The following is a 24,942-nucleotide window of genomic DNA, read 5'->3' as shown; positions in this document are numbered from 1 at the left end:
CCAGCTTTGTTCTTTCTCAAGATTTCTTTGGCTATTCAAGGCCTTTTGTGGTTCTGTATAAATTTTAGAATTGTTTATTTTAGTTCTTTGAAAAATGCCATTGGTATTGTGATAGTGTGATTGCATTATATATGTAGATCGCTTTGGGCAGTATGGACATTTTAACAATATTAATTCTTCCAATCCATAAGCATGGTATATCCTTCCATTAATGTGTGTCATGAGTTTCTTTCATCAGTATCTTATAGTTACAGAGTAAAGATATTTTTCCTCCTCAGTTAAATTTCTTCCTAGGTATTTTGTTCTTTTTGATGCCATTGTAAATGGGATTGTTTTCTTAATTTCCCCTTCTGATCATTCAGTATTAGTTTAGAAACCACAATAAACTTCTGTATATTAATTTTCTATTTTCTAACTTTACTGAATTCATTTATTCTGATAGTTTTTGGTAGAATCTTTAACTACATATAGTATCTGCAAATAACATGTTTACTTTTTCCTTTTCAATTTGGATGCTCTTTATTTCTTTTTCTTGTCTGTTGCTATGGCTAGGATTTCCAATACAGTGTTGAATAAAAGTAGCAAGAGTGGACATCCTGATCTTAGAGAAAAAACTTCCAACTTTCTACCATTGAGTATAATGTTAGCTGTAGGTTTGTCATATTATGACCTTTATTATACTAGGGTATGTTCCTTCTATACCCCCTTTGTTGGGAGTTTTATTTATTATTTTTAATTTTTATTATAAATGGATGTTGGATTTTGTCAGATGCTTTTTCTGCATCCTGTGATATGGTCATGTGATTTTTGTCCTTCATTTTGTTTATGTGATATATTTTGTGGATTGATTCGTGAATATCAAACCATCCTTGTGTTTATGAGATAAATCCCTCTTGATCATGGTATGCAGTCTTTTTAATGTATTGCTGAATTTGGTTTGCTAATATTTTATTAAGGATTTTGACATCTGTGTTTATCAGGGACATTTGTCGTATAGTTTTCTTCATAATGTCTTTGGTTTTGGTATCAGGATAATGCCAGCCTCATTTGGTATCAGGAAGCCCTGTTTGTTTTTGAAAACCCACGATGCAGTGGAGCTGCAATAAGTGAGTCGAGGTATAGCAACGGACAACCGTATCCCCTAATTAATCTGCACATGACTGCAGAGTTGTCAGTTTTGACAAAGTCGTGTAGTCAACAACTCAAGTCTCTGAGTTCAGGCTATTCTAGAAGGTTATACAAATGGAACTATTCAGTACAGAGCTTTTTGAGTCTGTTGTCTTTCATTTCAAATTGATCCAACTGGTTGGATGTTTCACTTCTTTGCACCAGTTTTTTGATGGGTGATAGTTCATTAGAAGGCAGCATTGCAGTTTATTTATCCATTCAACAGTTAAAGACATCTGGGTTGTTTCCAGTTGAGAGCTATAATAAATAAAGTTAATATAAAAATTATGTATAAATTTTTGTATGAACATAAGTTTTCATTTTCCTTACACAAGTACTTAGGAGCAGAATTGCTGGGTTGTGTGCTAAGTGTATATATATGTGTGTGTTTAACAGTTCTTCATAGTAACTGTGCCATTTTGCATACCTACCAGATGTGTCAGAAAGTTCCAGTTGCTCAACATCCTTATTAGCTCTCTACTGTTAAGTTTGCATTCCTTTTTTTATTACCTTAGTCACTCTAGTAGGTGTACAGTGTTCTTTTTTATTTCTTTTTTAATTTTTATTTTAATTTACATTCATTAATGACAAATGATTGTTGAGTATCTTTTCATTGACAAAGTCCTTTATTACCTGTGTGACTGACACAAATCTTTCTTTTCAGGCTGTATCATGTCTTTTTGGTCTCTTATAAAATCTTTCAAAGAATAGAAGTCATTAATTTCCATGAAGTCCAGTTTATCAAATTTTTGTTTTATGGGTCATGCTTTTAGAATTGTAGCTAAGAACTCTTTGTTTAAACCAAGGTCAAGATCTTTTCCAGTTTTTCTTCCAGAAGTTTAATAGTTTGAGATTTTACATTCAGTCCTGTGATCCATTTTGAGTTAATGCTTGTAGATGGTATGATGAGGTACGGATCAAGAGTCATTTTCTTCTGTTTTGCACATGGATGTTCATGCACCATGAATTGAAAAGACTGCCTCTTCTCATTTAAATTCCTCTACATTTTGTCAGAAATCAGTTGACCTTTGTATGTATGGGTCTGTTCCCTAGACTCAATTATGAGCTAATATGTCTGCCCTTTCACCAGTACCTCCCTGTTGTGATTATTGTAGCTTTTTAGTAATTCCTAGAATCAGGTAGTACATGTGCTCCAGTTTTGTTTTTCTTTTTCAAAATTGTGTTGCTCTTCGTATTCCCTTTCCTTGCCATCTAAATTTTATAATCAGCTGATCAATTTCTTTTTTTAAGAATCTTGCTGAGATGTTTTATTTTGAATCACCCTTAAATGTACAGAAAAGTAAGTACAGATAGTTTTCATATGTCCTTCACCTAGTTTCTCTTAATGCTGACAATTATCAAAACCAGGAAATTAACATTTGTACAATACTGATAACTAGAAAACTTAGAAATTTCATTAGTTTTTGTATAAATGCACTTTTTCTGTTCTAGGGTCCTATTTCACATTGCATTTTGTTATTTCTCCTCAGACAGAAATTTTTATTTCAATTGTATTGGACATAGCAGTCAGTTTGGGGAGAATTAATATCTTTTCAATATTGAGTCTTCTCACCTATGAACAAAGTATTAGCTCTTCATTTTTAAAAGTCATTTCTGCCCTGGCTGGCGTAGCTCAGTGGATTGAGCGCAGGCCTGCGAACCAGAGTATCGCGGTTCGATTCCCAGTCAGGGCACATGCCTGGGTTGCAGGCCAGTTCCCGGCAGGGGACGCATGAGAGGCAACCACACATTGATGTTTCTCTCCCACTCTTTCTCCTTCCCTTCCCCTCTCTCGAAAAATAAATAAAGAAAATATTTAAAAAAAAAAAAGTCATTTCTTTCAGCAAAGTGTTGTAGTTTTTAGCTTATAGAATGTACATGTTATTAGATTTATACCTCAATATTTCTTTGTGTATGGGTGCATGTTGTTGTAAATAATACCTTTTTAAACATTAGAATTCTAATGTTAATTACTTGGATGAGGAAACAAAATTGAACGTTATATGTGGACCCTTATTCCTATACTAAGAGCATTTTTAAAGACATTTTTGGGATTCTTTCTAAAGATAGCCATGTTGTCTGAATAATGACAGATTTTTCTTTTTTTTTTTTTAAGATTTTGTCTATTTTATTTTTAGATAGAGGGGGAGAGAAACATCAGTGTGTGGTTGCCTCTTTGTGTCCCTTATTGGAGACCTGGCCTACAACCCAGGCATGTGCCCTGACTAGGAATCAAACCAGTGACCCTTTTGTTCACAGCCCACACTAGGGCACAACAGATTTTTCTTTCTGTCTGATGGGTATGTCTTTTATTTCTTGCCTCATTGCACTGGTATTACTTCCAATACAATGTTGAACAGCTGTTATGAGAGAGGACATCATTGCTTTGTTTCAGATTTGGGAAAGAAAACATCCAAGCATTCAATCATTTGCCATTAAATATGGCAGTTCTAGATGCCCTTTGTCAGGTTGAAGAAGTTCTCCTCTGTTTGTAACCAAATGCAGGTTCAGCTGCCTGCTGCAACAAAAGCCAAACTTGTAAGACAAGCTTGTGAGACCAGAGGTGCTGGTGTTTATTCAAGTGCCAGTGACCTGAGAAGATGGAGGACTCTCATCTAAAAGCCCATCTTAACATCTCAGTGCAGGCAAGGGTTTTTATTAGAAGGGAGAGAGAAATCAGAATAAAGAAATCAGGGGGAGGGGGTTTAAACTTATCTACACGTAAGTCAGCACAATTTATTCCAATGATGATTTTGAAACTGGTCAAGCAGAGTCTGTTTTTTATGCTTGAGAGTCATCAAGTCTCCTGGAGCCAGAACATCCAGTTGCTGGAGTCAGCCTCCTTCCCTGAAGCTAATTCCAGGAACTCTTACACAAATGTGCAGCTTATCAGCAGGTTACATATAGGATTGGCAAAAAAAGTCTATATGGGGTTTGTTTTTTTTTTCCATAAAATAAAAGACACATTTTTCATTTTCATCAAAAATTTTATTGATCTGGATATTTTGAGTATGTCGGCTCTCTCCCATGTCGTATAACATTGATTGTTCTCAATTAAGGTCTCAATTTGATCACTATCAACCTCAACTGGTCTCCCTGACCACGGAGCATCATCCAGCAAAAAATCTCCAGCACGAAACTTCACAAACCACTTTTGACATGTTCAGTCAGTCACAGCACCTTCTCCATACACTGCACAGATCTTTTTTTGCATTTCAGTTGCATTTTTACCTTTCTTGAAATAATAAAGCATAATATGCTGAAAAGTTGCTTATTTTCTTCCATCTTCAATATTAAAATGGCTACACAAAAATTCACCATTTTGTTAAGGTTTTTTTCATGCACACTGGTATGACAGCTGTCAATAGTACAGTCTACCAAAAGTATTTCAAATGAAGTTAGACAAATAAGCACTACTAGAGCCATCTTATGGGAAAAAAAATGAGCTTTTTGGCCAACCCAATATTAGTTAACAATTCATCTTTTATGAAAACACTTTTAACAGAAAAGAGTAGAGAGGAAGGTTTAAATAATGAATGGATACTGAATTTTGTCTTACTGTTTTATGCAGCTATTGAGATGACCATATGGTGTTTCTTCTTTAGTAAATTGATAATACCAATTATATCATTTTGATTTTTGAATGTTGAACTATGTAGAGTTACATTGTTAAGATAAAAAACCCCTTGCTCAAGATGTATTATCCTTTTTCATACATTGGCTGGACTCAATTTGCTGGTACTTTGTAGACGATTGTATGTTTACATTCATGAGGAATATTGGCTTATAGTTTTCTTGTGAAGTCTTTGCCTGGTATGGATATTAGGGTAATGCTGGACTCGTAAAATGAGGTGGGGATTGTTCTCTCTTCCTTGTATGTTGGAAAGTTTATGTGAATATATCATTTATTTAATGGTTAGTAGAAAATTCTATTCTACCAGCAAAACCATCTGAGCGTGGTCTTTTCTTTCTTTTGGGGAGAGGGGATGGGGACTGGGACCAAGTTACTTTATTTGAAGTTATGGTACAAATGAAAGAAGATATAAGTAGATGATCTGATACAAGTTATAGAAAAGGTAACAGTGACTCCAGCATGCACATACTGCTTTGATGACTAGGGAAAGCAGTCCCATGGTGGTGGGAAGGCATCCTGAGGCTTGGCTCTCTGTACTGCCTCCCAGAGTGTGCTTGTCAAAGAGATCCTCTGCCATGCCAGGTCCAGGGGCCCGCAACCTGCACAGGTTGGTTATGTGGTCACCAACCATCCAGCTCATTGGATTTCACCTGCTCATCCAGGTAGTGAGTCTCAATGAAGTCACACCAATGAGGGTTATTTTTTTCAGTGGCCAGTTTGTGCAAGTCCAGTAGTGACTGATACACACTTTTTTCCAAGTGTATTGCACACTCCGTTGCATTCAGCCACGTTCTGGTTTCTTGATACCCTAGAGGAAGATTCGGCCACCTCGTTGGTTCTGCAGCTTCATCAGTTTCCTGGCATATACCCTCTCTTCATGAGACTGGTGAAGAAAATACATGGCAAAGGTCTTCAAAGCCAAATCATTGCAGTCAAAGTAGTAAGACATGGACAGGTGGACATAGAAGTGTAGAGCTCCAGATTGATCTGGCAGTTAATGGCAGCCTCCAAGTTTTGGTGGTAGTTCTGGGGCACCTGCGAGGTGGATGTGCTCGTCCTGTTGCATGGCTGAGGACAGGCGGCTTCTGGGCTTTGGAGCAGTGGCTGCAACCATAGGGCACTCGGAGGGAGCTGTAAGGAGATGGCAAAAGGATGGATCGAGGTGGCTGGCTGGGATGGGGGTCAAGTGCAGCGTTCCATTCAAGCACTGTTGAAGCAGGAAAACCATAGCAACTCCTGTTGAACTTAGACTTTTTTGTGGTTGTTTTTTTTAAGATTTTATTTATTTATTTTTAGAGGGTAAGGGAAGGAGAAAAAGAGGGAGAGAAATGTCGATGTGTGGTTTCCTCTCGTGTGCTCCCCACTGGACACCTGGCCTGCAACTTAGACATGTGCCCTGACTGATAATCGAACCAGTGACCCTTTGGTTCACAGCCCACACTCAATCCACAGCTACTCCAGCCAGGGTGGAAAGTTTTATTTTAACTTTTAATTTTTCAATTATAGTTGACATACAATATTATATTAAGTTCAGGTGAACAACATAGTGATTAGACATTTAGATAACTTACGTGATCATCCCAATAAGTTAGTACCCACATGGCAACATACATAGTGACAATGTTATTGACTGTATATTCCCTATGCTGTACTTTACATCACTGTGACTGTTTTTTGTATTTGGCACTTTGTTTTGGGGGAAGGTTTTTTGTTACAAATTAAATTTCTTTACTGGACGTAGGACTGTGTAGTTTTCAGTTTCATTCTGAGTGAGCTTTGGCAGATTGTGGTTTTTAGATAACCATTTAGATGTCCATTTCTTCTAGTTTTTTAATTTATGGCCCCAGAGTTGTTTGTAGTATTACTTTGTCATCCTTTTTTTTTTTAAGATTTTATTTTTATTTATTTATCTTTAGGGGGAAGGCAAGGAGAGAGGGAGAGAAATATCAATGCCTCTCATGCGTCCCCTGCTGGGAACTGGCCTGCAACCCAGGCATGTGCCCTGACTGGGAATCGAACCACGATCCTTTGGTTCGCAGGCCTGCACTCAGTCCACTGAGCTACACCAGCCAGGCTTTGTCATCCTTTTTTACATGTAAAGAGTATCTATGATGTCCGTGTTTCAGTTTTTATTTTTGTATTCATTCTTATTCTTGGTAGTTCTGTCTAGGGTTTTTATCAGTTTTATGGACCTTTTTGAGGCATTGGCCTTTTGTTGTATTGATTTATTTTATTTTATTCTGTTTTTCATTCATTTCTTCTCTTGTCTATTATTCTCTTTTGTATATTTTGGGCTTAATTTATTCTCTAGTTTTTTGTGGTTTTTTTTAGGGTGGTAACATAGATTATTGGTTTGAGGTATTTTTTTCAAAGTAATCATGTAGTACTATAAATTTCCTTCCAAGTATTGCTGTAAATGCAGCCAGCACTTTTTGATATGTTGTTTTCATTTCCAATTGATTAAAAATATTTTATAATTTATATAGTGACTACCACTTTGACCAATGAGTTATTTAGAAGGTGTTGCTTCATTTCAAACTATTTAGGAATTTACCGATACCTTCCTATTACTGATTTTTTGCTCAGGTGTGATATCCACTTACTTTGTATTGTATCAGAGAGTTTTTGCACTCATATTTTAGCCCACACTTGGCCAGTGCATAAAAATTCTAGCTGAATTCATTTTACCCTCTTGGTGTGGAAGCCTCATCTTCCCATTCTCTACCATGGGTGAGCCAGTACCCAACATTCCATCTCTCTCCTTGGAGATGCTTGTCTTTTGTTAGATTCTGGGCTAGTTGATACACAAACTTAGTGGTACATTCAAGAAAAGTTATTTTTTTGTTGTTATTGATAATGCAGGAGAAATGTGCTTTACAGCTTTCTTCATACTAAGGTGAAGCAATGGCATGTGTTTTAAGCTATAATTTGGGGAATATTTTAGAGTTCTAGTCATAGAGGCAGAATGAACAAAATTGATGACTTTATTAAATATATTTTAAGTCTTCATTGGAAACAGAACTGTAGTCTGTAGTCTCTTGAACTTCTCAAGCAGCCCTATTGTTTTAATAATTTTTTTGCTAACTATAATGACCTTCTCATTCTGTACAAGATAACAGGAGTGAGTTCTTGCACATACTTGTCACCCCTGCTGTCTTTTCTAATGTAAGTTTCTGGCACATTTTGTGCTTTTGTGAATGGGTGACAGAGGTCAAGGGGTTGAGGTCTTGGCTTATTTCTTCTTTGGAATAGTACAGGTTGCTGCTTCCTGGTAAAGTATGTGTATATAAAAAGTTCAGATTCAGCTCACTCCTACCTGATTGTGTGATGATAAAAAAAAATCTGTAATGAGGCACCTCATTTGGGCCCAGCGATTGTTGAATAAACAGAGTCCAGGGAAATCACCTGTTGTGCAGCGTTTTAGACTGGTAATTGACAGAGATACATAACTGTCAATATCAGTTATTTTCTACTATAAAATAGTTTGGCTAATTTAAAGCTGAATCCTTAGGGGGAGAAAGGTAGTTTATGGAAATGATTCTGAGATGTTTGTTTTAGAAACTGTAGCTCTCTAATTGTGGTTATCATGATCTGGGGGGGTTGGGGTTTTTTGGGGGGGTACTAATTTAACTATTTATTGCTGTTCTTTTACAGAAAATTCTTCCAGGAGGAAATACCTCATTTGATGTAGTTTTCCTTGCAAGAGTAGTAGGAAATGTAGAAAATACTTTATTTATTAACACATCTAATCATGGCGTATTTACCTACCAGGTAAGAACCAAAATTGTGTCTTTTTTTATGGTCAATTGATTTTTTGTTGCCTTTTTTTCCAGTACCATTTAGTCCCCTTATACCATCCTTCCCCCCATCCCCAACAATCACCTCACTGTTGTCTGTGTTCCTGTGTCCTTGTTTCATTTTGCTCAGTTCCTTCACCCCCTCACCTCCCCCATCCCTAGCTGTCATCTTCTTCTTTATGAATCTGTCTCTGTTTTGCTTGTTATTTAGATTTGCTTGTTCATTAGATTTCACACATGAATGAAATCACATGGTATTTGTCTTTCTCTGACTGGCTTATTTCACTTAGCATAATGTTCTCTAGGTCCATCCTTACTCTCACATAGGGTAACATTTTCTTCCCTTTCACAGCTTAGCAGTAGTTCATTGTATAAATGTCACATAGTTTTATCCACTCATCTATTGATAGACACTTTGGCTGTTTCCATATCTTGGCAATTGTAAATAATGCTGTAGTAAACATAGGGGTGCATATGTTCTTTCAAATTAATATTTTGGGTTCCTTCAGATACATTCCCAGTAGTGGGGTCTTGTTTGTTGTATTTTTTTAAACATATGCATCATCTTTGACCTATCACATGACAAGCTTTAAAGAAGTCCATTAAGTCAGCAATAATACTAAGTATAAAAGATGAGACTTAGAGCATTTTTTATAACTCTTGTTCTATCCGTAAATATTCCTATTCAAATTAGACTAAACAAATGATCTTAAAGCTACAGCTGCAGTGTTAATGTAAGCTAGATTGACAAAAGAATAGTAAAAAATATTTTCACACTGACTCATAATTTTTTGCCTTTTTGCACACTTGTGAAGCATTCTCTAAAATAGTGTCAAGATTAAAATATACATGCCTACTTTTCTTAGTAAATATATTGTTTCAGTTTTTGTTATTTTTATGTGCAATTATTATTGGTTAGCTTATTAAGAAAACTTACTGTTTATCAAGGTTATCAAGATTATTTAGAATAATTGTTTATATGACACTACATATTTAACATGCTGTTCTGCAAGTATTATAGATACTATTCTCAATTTTTTAAACAAGAAAAAGATGGAACTTGTAAAGGGTAAATAATTTACCAAGATTATGCTACTAGTAGGTTGTTGAGCAGAAATTCAAACCCATGTCCTTGTAAGTACAGACATTCTCTTAGCCACTGTGTTGTATTGCCCACGGAACTATTTTGTTTAAAAGTCTTAATTTACAGTTTTTGTGCTTTTGTTTTTGAACATTTCTTCTGCAGTACCCAGAACACTTCACATTTTGAAAATTAGTGTCAGAATAAACATTCCATTTTAAGACATAAGCATATCTTGTACTTATGTAATGTGAATAAATATTTAATGGATGTTTAGTAGGCAGTCTATAAACTTTTAAAGGCCTGTATAGATAAGTAACTGTGACACTCTGTAGATGACACTCATTTAAACATACACTTACTGAGTAAATGAAAGGACTGTCGTAAGAGTATGAATACCTTTGCCTGGGTAGCCACTGTGAGCTTAGATGGTGGTGGCTGAACGGGATTCCTTGAGAGTTGTGATCAGATAGATTCTTCTCAAGATGAGCCTCAGTGGCCAACTGTGTTTCTTTACCTCCACAAGTCTTCCTCCTAAATATTTCTGGAATCTGTCTACCTTCCTCGTCTTCAGTGCCATCTTCAAAGCTATAATCACCCCTCACTCTGTTACACAATAGCCTTCTAACTGGCCTGCCATTCCTTCCCAATCCTTTTGAACATAAATCAGATTTAGTCAACTTCCCCTTGTAAATCTTTATGTTTTCCTATTGCACATAAAGCAAAATGTAAGCTTCTGGCTGAGACTTCTAAGGATCTTGGAATCCGACTCCAATATACATCTCCTACCACATCCTGTCTGACCATGCTTCTTTCTTCTTCCTGGTCTTCAAACAAGGCAAGCCCTTTCCCACTTCATGTGCGTTGCCTGTATATGTCCCCTTGCCTGAATCCACTCCTGGCACTGACTTTTCATCTTTCAGGTGACAACAACTCATATCGCCTACCCAGAGATGACTACCCTGGCCACCCTCTCTAAAAGAATAGTCCCATCCTTCCTCCAGCCAGTTATTCTGTATCACATAGTCCATTTTTTAACCTTTTGTTGTTATTTTATAACCTGTTTCTCATACTAGTATGTAGATTTCATGAGAGAGGGCACATTGTCATTGTCTTGTTCATTCTTGAGTTATTCACTGATGTGTTTGTGCTTGGCACATTGTAGGCACTTAGTAAATATTTGTCCCTTGAATAACTGGTTCACACTATTTAGTGGACCCCAGGCCTTTCCTTGTGGGGATGACCTGAGGCTGTGCTTGGTATTTGAGAGATGTCTGAACCCTACATTCATCTTCTGAAGGTTAGAGTATGGAAATCTTTGGAGTCCCTATTTTCTTTTCTTGTCTATCCCACAACTTCATGAAGGACTGCTATCCTTGTATTTCCAGTATATCATAGAAACTACCCCAAATGCATGCGTATGTAGTAAATCAAATATTCAGCCAAATCAGATGTAGAGACTACACGTGTGCTCTTTTTAAAAGGAGTTGACTTTTTTATCTAAATTAGACTTACCAGTTTTTTCTAGATCAATCAGTCATAACCTATAAAAATGTTAATTATAAAAACAACTCAAATTGCTTTTTATTCCTTCCTTGAAACAGGTATTTGGTGTTGGAGTTCCGAACCCTTATCGTTTGAGGCCATTTATTGGGGCCAGAGTCCCTGTGAATAGCAGTTTCTCACCTATAATAAACATACACAACCCTCACAGTGAGCCTTTGCAGGTGAGTTTATTATGATGGTGATTTTGAATGAGCTTCATTTTGGTGGAAATTAAGGCTTAGCTTAAAATTTCAGTTTATTTTCATTTTCAAGACTTTAAAATAATGTGGTTTTAAAGTTGTATTGAATGTGGGTATTCTTATAATGCATCTTCCTATGGTCTGAATTTTGGATGTCAGCAGTCTAGATACTAATTTTTTTTAATTGTTTCTTAAAAGATTATGGCTTCTCTGATATTACTGTTCAGGCAGCTCTGTATTTAATTTGAGTTTTCAGCTATATGAGGCTGCTTCTTTTCTTGCTTATAAGCTCTTTCCAGTCCAACGCAAATTTTTAAAAACACAGTTTGTACCAGCCCAGGCCAGGTAGCTCAGTTGGTTAGAGCGTCGTCCTGATAGGCCAAGGTTGCAGGTTCAGTCTTTGGTCAGGGCATATAAAAGAAGAAACCAATGAATACATAAATAAGTGGAACAAGTCAGTGTTTTTCTCTCTCTCTCAAATCAATATCTAATTTTTTTAAAAAACAGTTTCTATCTGTTTGTGAAATTAATAAAATTTTGGTGATGGCAACCTGGAAATTGAAGTCCAGGGGAAGGGTAATAGAGAATCATGATTAAAAACCAACTTATTTTTTATTTAAAAAGTCTAACTCTTCATTTTACCCAGTCTGTTAGTAGTAATTGTTTTCAAATTCCTCTTCACTGGTTCCTTGTTTCTTCCACAGTAGGCATAGCTGGTGTGACTCATTCAGATAGTTTTTAAAAACCCCACCCACATCCTTAGTGACTTCCAACTCTATGATATTTGCTCCTACTATAGCTGATCTAGTTCTGTTGTCTGTGTTGGAAGGAGGTGTGGATGCTTTCCAGAATGTCTCGTAATATCCATAGCCAGAGCACCCAGACTTAACAGTATCTTGAAAATGACAGGTGGAAGGAAATACTGTATAATGTGGTAAGTTAAAGAGCTGTGGCAATCAACATGGATTTGTCATCCTAGAACCCCCTGGTAGACATATTCATAAACAGTGGAAAGGAAAATGAGGAAAAACAAGATGAGCTTTTCAGAACCTGAATTTTATGTTAAAATAGCAAGGCAGAGGTTTCTCCCCAACACTTGGCTGATACTCGGTGAGGATAGCTACTAATAAAAATACAGAGTTTGGCACAAATAATGCCCTTTTTATTGCAAAATCATAAGCGTGTAATTTTATAACATAACAGTATCACACTCAAACACACCAGATAACATTTTAAGTGAAATGTTCAAATTGCTGTCCATCTGATGCGAGACATTCACATACCCTACCAACCATACTCAGGCAAGCCTTACTTTTCCAGGACTCTATACATGAATTTTAATTATTTTTTATTATACATCTTCATCACAAAAAAAGGGGGAGAAAGCTCTTGTGTCCTGTTTGTAAAGTGTTTTCATCATCATCACTCTGTCACTTTAGGTACTGGTATATTTTCCCTGTCCTGGCTTTTATTATAAATCTATGTAGAAACCTCATAAATTCTTGCTACTTTCTTGTTTTGATTACTTTAAGTCAAAGACATTAAAAAATAAAAGCAAAAGCTTGTTTTCATTCTATCAGACCCTGCTACAAGAGTTGTCACACTGCTATGGTGGCAATACTCTTGACGAGAGAGACCTGGTTCTTCTTGCTGAAGCATGTAAAGAATTACAGATCAGCAAATCTATTTAGCATGCAATCAGTTTATTAGTGGTCCATTCCCATGGAAGAGAATGGGACTAACTAGAGTGAGGGGTGAAAGGCAAAGTTTCAGGGCAAAGCAAGGCAGCAAAAGTAAGAGTGGCTAAAGATAAGGGTGATGAGGTGGCCTAAGGCCGGGTGGTCGGAGGCCCATTCGCCAGAGAACCAAGAGCTCCAAGAGTGCCCTGAGCCCGAGAGAGAGACAGACAGACAGACATACACCTTTGCTCTGAGGACTTACATAGTTGTCTGGATAGGAGGGAAAAGTTACATATTGATTAATGGGTAAATGTGGTGCCAGCTCCCCCTGGGGGGATGTGACCACTCAAACTTAGGTATGACTGGGTGTTCGTTAACCTGAATCCTTATCTTGCTCGAGACTCCATTTGTTCATCATGTTATAAAACAAATTCGTGACAGGAGGCAGTTATTTAAAACTGAGACACTTTCCAAAGTTATTAATGGGCTACTTTGGGCACCTTGGACCCTCTCCCACATTCTAGGCCCTGGAATGAAAGCAGTGTCAAGGCTTTCTTTCCCAGATAGTGGAAACCCTACATAGAATTTCAGGGACTTCCTTCCTTTCTTGCTAACATAGTTTCTTGTGATGTTGGAACACCTGGCAATATTATCAGACCAGGCTCAGGACTGCTGAGTTAGTGTGTGAGATGTCTCCCTCCTCCTCCCTGCCTTGGTTTACTGTTTCTTCAGCCTAAGTGAGAAAGGTGTTTCCTGGCAACCAGGATGCTAGATGCTGGCCAGTAACAGCAGTACAGTCTCAGAGTTCTTCCTATGTTGTCTCCTCCTTCAATATGACAGAGCAGCCCAGGGTGCCCTCTCTCTGTAGTGTACCAGAGCACAGACTCAGGAGTTGATTCCTGCTGAATGATGGGGGTCCTCAGCTCAGCAAGTGGCGGCCAACCTACAATTTTTTCAGTGGTCTTACTGTCTGTGCCTTCTCTCCTCAGCTCTTGAATCATCAGGCTATCATTTAGAAAAATTATCTCTCTGAATTCAATACTGATTTTTTTCTTTTGTTGATAAGTAATTGACATGTACCATTATATTAGTTTTAATTGTACAATATGATGATTCCATATCTTTATATATTATGGAACGATCGCCACAATAAAGCTAGTTAAGATCCATCACCACACAGTTATAATTTTTTTCCTTGTGACAAAAACTTTTAGGATCTACTCTTAGCAAATTCAGGTATGCTTAATAGTATTACTAACTATTATCCATGCTGTACATTACATTCGCAGGACTTATTTTATAACTGGAAGTTTGTATGAAAGTCACTTTTAACCTGATAGTCCTATAATATGTTATACTATCATTAGTCTTGTCCTTGAACTTAAGAAAATATTGTAAAGCAAGAAATTGCATCTGATTTTTTTTATTATACAATGCAAACACATGAGTATGTTTTTCCTGAAAAAAATATTATTTTAAACAAGTGTGAAGCAGGCGTTCACTTGAACTTCTTCCCTTTCAATCCAGCACTGTCTAATAGAATTTTCTGGTATAATGAAAAAGTTCTGTATCTGCTCTGTCCTGTATAGTAGCCATGAGCCACACATGACTATTGAGCACTTGAATTTGTGGCTAGAGTTGCTGAGGGACTAAACATTTTATCATATTTCAACTAATTTAAACTTAAATAAAACCACATGTAGCAGGTAGCTAATATATTAGCATAGCTCCAACACCAAGCCCTTCCTCATAGATATCACGCACGTGGTCTCAGACCCATTTTTGCATGCATTTGTACACATATATTTGTGCTTACAAAAAAAAACAGTCTTCGTGGGAATTTTTTAAATAAATTATATTCCTTACATATTGGATGTCTTTTTTCCTAGACTTTACTAAACTAGGATAAATAGTACTGGAATAAAAATCAGGAATGTGTCACATACCTTTTCTGTAATTTAGCCTTTTTCTGTCCCTATCTCCTTATTTATTTCCCTGTTATCAGTAGTCTGGCTTTCAGCCTTTTGTTTCCAAACATTGTTATGTTTATTTCCTTAATACCTTGGAAGGTTAAATGAAATAACATGTGATCTTTTCTGGTTTTTCAGAAAAAGTTCCATAGTTACGCCATTAGTTAAGGTGCTGTTACTATAATGCAATCAGTACTTTACATGATACTGTTGTAAGAAATTGGAAGGCAAGTAATACACAGAAAAAATCCTAATTCATTAGTCTTTGTCCAGTGCATTTCTTTAACACCACACACACCAAAAACCTTTAGGCTAATACTTATGTACTGCTGTGTTACTGCTTTGTCCTTTTTTAGGTACCCTTGGAGAATTTTTGTAATAAAACAAGGTTTTTTACCCATTTTACAACTTCACCTCAAATTTGCATTTAATTAAATAGATTATTCTCTTTAGGAAATAGGGTTACCTGCCATTAATGGAAAGTCTCCTGTCATAGAACCCATTCTGTTCCTAGGTCTTTTCCTAAAGGAAAGGAAAGCAGACGTTCATACACAGATGTATTAATGAATTGTTCTTAGCGGCTTTATCTGTGATGACCAAAAACAAAAACCCCAAATGTTCATTATTAGTTGAATGATCAAAGATTGTTGGATATCCTAAAAATGGAAAAGAAATGAACTATAAATACATACAACACCACAATGGACTTCAAAATCATTACACTGAGTAAAAGCAGCCAAACACAAAAGTACAGGCTTTTGATTCCATTTATACAAAACTCTACAAAATACAAACAAATCTAGAGTAGCCAAGAGCAGCTCAGCGGACACCTAAGAATGAGAGGGGTCAGAGAAGGACAGGCAGATTGCAAAGTGCGTGAGGAAACTGTGTACATGGGGTGTATTTCATATCTTAATTGCAGTGGTAGCTTTATACTGTATATATATATATATATATATATATATATATACTTACCACAAGTATATATATATATATATATATATATATATATATATACAGTATAAAGCTACCACTGCAATTAAGATATGAAATATATATATATGTGTATGTCAGTTCATCATCTTGTGCACTTTAAATATGTATAGTTTAATGTATATTAGACCTCATTACAACTATTTTAAGCCCTGGCCAGTGTGCCTCAGTTGGAGCATCACCCTGTAAACCAAGGGTCATGGGTTTAATTCCCCTCAGGGCACGTGCCCAGCTTGCAGGTTCCTTACCTGGTCAGGGCACAGGTGGGGTCAACCAGTTGATGTTTCTTTCTCACATTGATGTTTCTCTCCCTCTCTCCCTCCCTTCCTTCCCCTGTCTCTAAAATCAATAGGCATGTCCTCAGGTATGAGGTTTTTTTTTAAAAAGGGTGTTTCTCAACTGGTAGTCATTTCTCTTTCATTTAAAAAAAAAAACGATTTTATTTTTAAAAATCAGACATATAGGTACAAGCTGCAGAGGCATTACCAGCACCTGTGATTTTGCCATCAGTAGAAGCCACATATTTTCATACTACATTAAAATTGTTCTATGTGTTTCAGGATAATACACTCTTCACTCTTTCACAGTTACAATAGCCATTAGGTTCACTGCTAGGTCTTATAAATGTGTGAGTAAAGAAGCACCGTGTTACTATAAGAAAATACAGAATTTAAGTGCCTTGGAGAGCCCTCCATTTACCTGGCCTCTTCCTTCCCACGGCAGGACACCTGGCTTCTGACTTGGCCTTCTTGCCCCCACCAGGTGGTAGAGGCTGTGGGCCAGGAGGGCCAGAACCAGGTTAGGTTTACCCTTGTGACTGGCTGAGCTTCCAGGGCCCTCCAAGCGGGATGGGAATTGGGCCAGAACTTGTCCCTGAAGCCAAGGTGGGAGATTCCCCTTGTCCCCGCTTTATGAGTTATGTTGGGAGATGGCCCATCCTGAGGGCGAGATGGCCCATCCTGAGGGCCAGGCAGAAGCCAGGATGGAGAACAAGTCTAAGGGGCCTCCCCCAAGCCTTGTGCTCCTCCTCCTGGGGCCGTGAAGCTGAAGCCAAACCCTGAAGAGGAGGCAAGTGAGGACATGAGGGCTCTGAATAAAGACCTCAAGTACTTTGCCAAGGTCTTGAAGCAGAAGAGTGTCACCCTGGAATATACCCAGGCCAGTGTGGGGCTTAACCTGGGTGTTCTCTTTGGAATGTGTTCAGCCCAAACAACCATCTGCCACTTTGAGACTATAGTTCAGTTTGAAGAACATGTGTAAGCTGCAACCCCTCCTGCAGAAATGGATGGAGGAAATTGACAACAAGAATCTGCAGGAATATGCAAAGCAAAGACTTTGTGCATGCTTGAAAGAGAAGGTGAACATGTATCAGGAACCAAGTGAGGGACAGCCTGGAGAACATGTTCCTGCAGTGCCGGAAGCCCACCCTGCAGCGCCGGAAGCCCACCCTGCAGCACATCAACCACATTGCCCAGCAGCTCAGCTGGAGACGGATGTGGTCCTAGTGTGGTTCTGCAGCCATCACCACAAGGGCAAGCGATCAAGTAGTGACTATTCTCACCAGGATTTTGAGGCTTCCAGACCTCCTTTTTCAGGATACCAGTATCGTTTCCTGTGGCACCTGGGCCTCATTTTGGTACCCCAGGCTATGCTGGCCCTCACTTCACTACGCTATACTCCACAGTCCCCTTTCCTTAGGATGAAGCCTTTCCCTCTGTCTATCACCACTCTAGGCTCTCCCATGCATTCCAGCTGAGCTGCCAGCCCTTAGAGGACAGGAGAGACCTAGGGAAAGAACCCTGAAATTGTTCCAGGTCTTTGGAATTAAGTTCATCCTTCAAAATGGAATTGGGAGCACAGACAGGTTAGGGGCCGGGAGTTTGGAGAACTGGTTAGAGGGAAGGTGAAGTTCAGTGATGCTCTTGATTTTAATCCCCACATCACTTATCACTTTGATCTTACAGAGGCCTGGGTCACACACACAAGAAATACAAAATTTGTGTTTCTAAAATTTGATAGTTTTCACAGACTACTGTAAGTGTCCTGTGGTTGAGTTTTTCTAAAACTCAGTATTTGAGACAACTTCACCGTTTCAAAGTTTAATATTTCAAAGTCAGATTATTTTTGTGAAAAATACCACCATTGCTTACACTTATGGGTAACTGACTCTGCTGATGTGATGTGACACTTATCCTACATTTATATCTAAATGTTTTTAAATCTTTTCTGGTAAACAGTTGGGTTATCAAACTCATTTCTATATAACAGCAAATCAGGTACATTGAAGATATGATTTTTAACTTGACTGTCGTGTGCTTTTTCGTTACAGGTTGTGGAAATGTACTCTAGTGGAGGAGATCTTCACCTAGAACTTCCAACGGGTCAACAGGGAGGTACCAAAAAATTGTGGGTGAGTGCTAACATATTTTTCTTTCACATGTGATCACATGAAACCATTTTTTTCCTTAAATACACCAGAAACTACTTAACTCTTTATCTCCTGAAAAAATATGAGGGTCTTTTTAAATGTTGTCTTAAAATTAAATTTATATCAAATATACTTGAAAATTGGATGAGAGAGTGAGAGAAAAATAGTAATTTTTTAAAACAGCAGTGAACAAAGTTGGTGGAATCTTTAACCCATTGTGGAGAAAGGAAGCGGTTTTGTCTGTTTATCATAATTATATTAGTAAAGTTGTCTCTGAACCTGGTCATTTATAATTTACTCTTAAGATTTTTTAAAGTATTTTATTTTCTTTTTTATTGTTCAATTACAGTTGTCTATTCCACCCCATTATTCTCCCCTGCCCTCCCCACTGCTCACCTCCCACGTTCAGTTCTTACCCCTCCCCACCCCCATTGTCTTTGTCCATGAGTCCTTTATACATGTTACCCTTCCCCTCCTTTCCTTCATGATTCCCCTCGCCCCTTCCCTCTGGTCTCTGTCAGTCTGTTCTTTCTTTCCATGTCTCTGGTTCCATTTTGTTTATTTGTTTGTTTTTTGATTAGGTTCCTACTTACAGATAAGATTATATGGTATTTGTCTTTCACCGCCATGCTTATTTCACTTAGCATAATGCTCTCCAGTTCTTCCATGCTGTCTCAAAGGATAGGAGCTCCTTTCTTTGGGCTGCATAGTAGTCCATTGTGTAAATGTACCAGTTTTTTGATCCACTCATTTACTGATGGGCACTTAAGCTGTTTCTAGTACTTGACAATTGTAAATTGTGCTGCTATTAACATTAGGGTGCTTAAATTCTTTTGAATTGGTGTTTCAGGATTCCTAGGGTATAATCCCAGCAGTGGAATTGCCACGTCAAAAGGCAGTTACACTTTTAGATTTTGAGGAAATTTCATACTGTTTTCCCCAGTAGCTGCACCAGTCTGCATGCCCACTAACAGTGTACTTGGTTCCCTTTTCTCCACAACCTCACAAGCACTTGTTTTTTGTTGATTTGTTTATATGGCCATTCTGATCAGTGTCAGGTAGTATCTCACTGTGGTTTTAATTTGCCTCTCTCTGATGGCTAGTGATGCTGAGCATCCTTTCCTATGTGTCTGGGCCCTCTGTGTGTCCTTGGAGAAGTGTCTGTTCAGGTCCTTTGCCCATTTTTTAATTGTCTTCCTGCTGTGGAATCACGTGAGTTCTTTATATATTTTAAAGATCAAACCCTTGTCTGAGGTGTCATTGGCAATTATGTTTTTCCATATAGTTGGTTCTCTATTCATTTTAATGCTGTTTTCTTTAGCCATGCAGAAGCTTCTCAATTTGATGAGGTCCCATTTGTTTATTCTTTTCTTTATGTCCCTTGCTTTAGGGGACATATCAGTGATGATGTTGCTGCATGGAATGTCTGAGATTTTCCTGCCTATGTTTTCCTCTAGGACTTTTATGGTGTCATGACTTATATTTAAGTCTTTTATTCATCTTGAGTTTATTTTTGTGTATGGTGTAACTTGGTGGTCAAGTTTCATTTTTTTTTTTGCATGTATCTGTCCAGCTCTCCCAACACCATTTGTCAAAGGGTCTATTTTTACTGCATTTTGTATGGTCCTATCCCCTTTGTTGAATATTAATTGACCATAGAGACATGGGTTTATATCTGGGCTCTCAGTTCTGTTCCATTGATCTGTGTGTCTGTTCTTATGCTAGTACCAGACTGTTTTGATTACAGTGGCCTGGTAATACAGGTTTACATCAGGTATTCTGATCCCTCCTACTTTCTCCTTCTTTGTCAAAATTGCTGAAGCTACTTGGGATTATTTATGAAACCATGTAAATTTTTGAAATATTTGTTCTATATTTGTGAAATGTGTCATTGGGAAATATATCTATAGGAATTGTGTTGAATCTATAAATTGTTTTGGGTAGTGTGGGCATTTTGATGATGTTAATTCTTCCAGTCCATGAACATTGTACATGCTTCCATTTGTTTGTGTGTTTCTTAATTTCTTTCTTCCATGTTGTGTAGTTTTCTGAGTACAGATCTTGTATCTCCTTGGTTAGGTGTATTCCTAGGTACTTTATTTTTCTTGTTGCTATAGCAAATGGGATTTTTTCCCTAATTTCTGTTTCTGATATTTTACTGTTGGTATATAAAAATGCTTCCAATTTCTGAATATTGACTTTGTATCCCACTGTTTGGCCAAACTTACTTATTAGGTCAAATAGTTTTTTGGAGTCTGTAGGGTTTTCTATGTACACTATTATGTCATCCACTAATGATGACAGTTATACTTCCTCCTTTCTGATTTGGATGCCTTTTATTTCTTTTTCTTGTCTGATCACTGTGTCTAGGACTTCCAATACTATGTTGAATAGAAGCGGTGGAAGCAGACACCTTTGTCTTGTTCCTGATGTTAGTAGGAAAGCTTTTAGTTTTTGCCTGTTGAGTATGATGTTGGCTGTAGGTTTCTCATATATGGCATATGGTTTCCCATATATGGCATATATGATTTCTCATATATGGTTTCTCTTTTAATTTGCTTCATTGGCGTTTATTATGTTGAGACATACTCCTTCTACTCACAGTTTGCTGAGTGTTTTTATCATAAATGGGTACTGTATCTTATCAAATGCTTTTTCCGCATCTCTTGGTATGATTACGTGATTTTTGCCGTTCCTTTTTTTATGGGATGCATTATGTTTATTGATTGGCAAATATTGTACCATCCTTGCATCCCTGGGAAGACTTTCACTACATCATGGTGTGTGATCTTTTTAACATATTCCTGGATGCAGTTTGCCAATATTTTGTTGGGGATTTTAGTGTCTATGTTCATCAGCGATATTGGCCTGAAGTTTTTTTTCTTTGTTGTGTGTTTCTCTGGTTTTGGGATCAGGATGATGCTGGCTTCATAAAAAGAGTTTGGTAGTCTTCCCTCTTCTTGGATTTTTTGGAATAGTTTGAGAAGGATAGGGGTTAGTTCTTCTGTAAATGTTTTGTGAAATTCTCCTGTGAAATCATCTAGTCTAGTGCTTTTTTATTACTGCTTCAATTTCACTAGCTATTATAGGTCTGTTCAGGCTTTCGGTTTCTTCTTGATTTAGTTTTGGAAGATTATGTTTAGAAATGTATACATTTCACCCAGATTTCAAATTTCTTGGCATATACTTGTTTGTAGTGATTTGTTTAAGATCCTTTGTGGTCTCTGCAACTGTGGACCACTGCAACTGTTGTCTCAGTTGTAGTTTCTTGTCTTTCATTTCTGATTTTATCTGGGTTCTCTCTCTATTTCTCATGATGAGTCTGGTGAAAGGCTTGTCACTTTTGTTTATCTTTTCAAAGAACCATCTCCTGGATTTATTGATCCTTTGAATTGTTCTTTTAGTCTCTACGTTATTTAATTCTGCTCTGATCTTGATTATTTCCTTCCTTCTTCTTGCTCTGGGCTTTGTTTCTTGTTGTTTCTCCAGTTCTTGTAGTTGTAGGGTTAGATTGTTTATTTGAAATGTTTCTACCTTTTTTAGGTAGGCCTCTATCGCTATGAACTTTCCTCTCACGACTGCCTTCACTGTGTCCCATATTTGGGGGACTGTTTTGTGTTCATTTTCATTTCTTTTTATAAACTTTTTTTATTTTTCTTGTTCTCATTATTAACTCATTCATTGCTTAATAGCATGCTCTTCAGTATCCATGAATTTTAATATTTTAGAGTTTTCCTTAAGGTTTGTTTCTAGTTTCCAAGAAAGTGCTTTATATGATTTCAATTTTCTTGAATTTTTTTTTAAGGTTTGTTTTGTTTCCTATTATGTAGTCTATCTTTGGAATGTTCCATGTACATTTGGAAAGAATGTGTGTATTGCTTCTTTGGGATAAAAAAGTTCTGTAAATATCTATTAAGTCCATTTGATCTAGTGTGTTGTTCTGTGCCACAATATCCTTGTTGATATTTTGTTTGGAAGATCTATCCATTTTTTACAATGGGGTGTTAAAATCCCCTACTATAAGTGTGTTACTCTCTGTATTTTTCGTGAAGTCCTCCAAGATTTTCCTCATATATTTGGGTGCTCCTACTTTGGGTGCATATATGTTTACAGTGTTCATGTCTTGATGGATTCTTCCTTTGAGTATTATGAAGTATCTTTCTGCGTCTGGTTTTATGGTATTTGTTTTGAAGTCTGTTTTGTCAGATGTAAGTATTGCTATCCCGAATTTTTTTCCTGTCCATTTGCTCAGAATATTTTTGTCTAACCCTTCAATTTCAGTCTATGTAAGTCTTTTATTCTGAGGTGGATTTCTTGTAGGTAGCATATGCAGCAGGTCATATTCTCTTATCTCTTCAGCTACCCTATATCTTTTGATTGGAGTATTTAATCCACTTACATTTAAGATAATTACTGAGAGGTACTTCTTCATTGCCGTTTTTCCCCTTTGTACCTATGTTCCTCTCTCTCTCACTCCTTTTTTTTTCATCTTATTAAAGCAGTCCCTTTAGCATATCTTGCAATGGTGGTTTAGTGGAGGAGCCTTCTTTTGTCTAGGAAACTCCTTATTTCACCTCCTCTGTTAAATGAGAGCCTTGCTGAGTAAAGTAGTCTTCATTGCAGGCCTTTGCTTCTCATTACTCAGAATATTTCTTGCCATTCTCTTCTGGCTTGTAGAGTTTCTGTTTAGAAGTCAGCTGCTAGCCTTATTGGGGCACCCCTTATATGTTACTTCCTGTTTCTCACTTGCTGCCTTTAAAATTCTCTCTTTGTCTTTGAATTTTGCCATTTTAATTATGATGTGTCTTGGAGTAGGCTACTTTGGGTTCATCTTTATTGGGACCCTCTATGCTTCCTGGACTTATATGACTCCTTCTCTCATCAAATCAAAGAAGTTTTCTGTCAGTACTTGTTCAAACAAGTTTTCTATCCCTTGCTCTTCTTCTTCTCCTTCCAGTATCCCTATTATATGGATATTACTCCATTTCATGTTATCCTGTGTTTCCCATAACCCCTCTTAGTTCTTTTTGTCTTTTTTCTTTTCTTGTTCTTTGTGGAAATTTTTCTACCTTGTCCTCTAGCTGGTTGATTTGATCCTCTGCTTCATCTAGCCTGCTTTTGATTCCTTCTACTGTGTTCTTCAATTCAATAATTGTATTCTTTATTTCATCCTGGCTATTGTTGATAGTTTCTATGTCCTTTTTCATGCTGATGTAGTTCATAGTAAGTTCTTTGTATTTTCCCTGTAGTTTTTGGTAATTCTCAGTGAGCTCATTGAGCTTCTTTATAACCATTGTTTTGAACTCAATATCTGATCATTTACTCGCCTCTGTTTCATTTTACACTCTTTCTAGGGATTCCTCCTTTCCTTTCAATTGGGAGTTTTCTTTGTCTCTCCATTTTAGAGAAGACTCTTCTTGTTTGCTTCTGCTTCTTAAATTGATCTGCTTTGACTCCCTGTCTCTGTGTTGTGAACTTCTATGGTAGAAATCCTGTGTGATTCAGTGGTGCAGTCTCCTTGCTCTCCTGAAGTAAGTCTTTTGTGATGCCCTTTATGTCGCTTACGTGGGCTCTCTGGATGCAATTGGGTTTTGATTGTTGTTGGGTCATTCTTTGGTGAGGCCTTCCCTCCAGCTGGTTGACTGTGGGTCACTCCACCTACCACATCTTACATGCTGTTGTGCAGGTGCTGCCAGAAGAAAACCACAAGGCCCAGGAAACAAACCCACATCCACAAAAATAACTTCTATCCACAATCCCACTATTAACAGCAAAAAACCAATATTAATAGAGATGTAAAGGGATTAAGACTATTATAAGAAAGGAGAGTAAATATGAGATGACCTACTGAAAGAAAAATTATTTTGAGAGGGTAGAGGGAAGAGCACTAATTATAGTAGGGAATTTGAGCAATGGGAAAAGAGAAAGTAAAATTTAGCTCATAAATTAAAAAAGGGAATGAAGTAGAAGAATAGAGTAAGAGAAGGGTAGACTTTAGTATTAGGCTTAAAGAAAAAATTAAAAAATGAGAAAGTAAAGGGAAAGTAAATTTTAAAAAACAGGAACCAAATTGGAAAAAAAAAAAAGATCCACCACAGTACTACCAACAACAAATAAGCTAAAATTAAATAGATGGGTTTGGAATTAGAAGGAGAACAGAAAGAAGGAAAAGCTTAACAGATGTCTAGAGGCAAAGGAAGTGATTTCCAGATAAAAGAGGGAGAGGGAATATTAAGAGTGAGAAAAAAAAAACAGACTAAGACAGGGAAAAATTAAAATTTGAGACAAAAAAAAAGAGTAGGAGTGGGGAATGGTAAAATTTGAGACTTGAAATGTAGAAATAGTGAAGGTTGGTAGATAAAATTGAAAAATTGCAATAACTACCCTGTCCACAATCAATGAGCAAAGATCGCTGAAGGTGGAGTGAGAACTCAGGTATTCTAAGAGT

At 37.2% G+C, this 24,942-nt stretch overlaps 1 protein-coding gene and 1 pseudogene across 2 annotated transcripts in view; both read left to right on the top strand.

Moving 5' to 3' along the window:
* The window catches only part of TMEM131 (transmembrane protein 131), a 236,664-nt gene that overhangs the window by 116,554 nt on the left and 95,168 nt on the right, over positions 1-24,942 (top strand). For both annotated transcript variants that reach the window (XM_037154320.2, XM_037154319.2), the window contains exons 6-8: positions 8,456-8,572; positions 11,284-11,406; positions 18,396-18,476. In XM_037154320.2, coding sequence (XP_037010215.2) covers positions 8,456-8,572; positions 11,284-11,406; positions 18,396-18,476 — 321 coding nt within the window. The remainder of the gene's footprint in view (positions 1-8,455; positions 8,573-11,283; positions 11,407-18,395; positions 18,477-24,942) is intronic.
* LOC119056003 (POU domain, class 5, transcription factor 1-like) lies at positions 16,730-17,822 on the top strand (annotated as a pseudogene).

The sequence above is a fragment of the Artibeus jamaicensis genome, unplaced genomic scaffold (genome assembly GCF_021234435.1).
Source record: "Artibeus jamaicensis isolate MK-2021 breed Jamaican fruit bat unplaced genomic scaffold, CSHL_Jam_final contig_384, whole genome shotgun sequence".
In the NCBI taxonomy this organism is placed as follows: domain Eukaryota; kingdom Metazoa; phylum Chordata; class Mammalia; order Chiroptera; family Phyllostomidae; genus Artibeus; species Artibeus jamaicensis.
The sequence above is the reverse complement of the archived record's forward strand: the minus strand, read 5'-3'. Positions and strand labels throughout refer to the sequence as shown.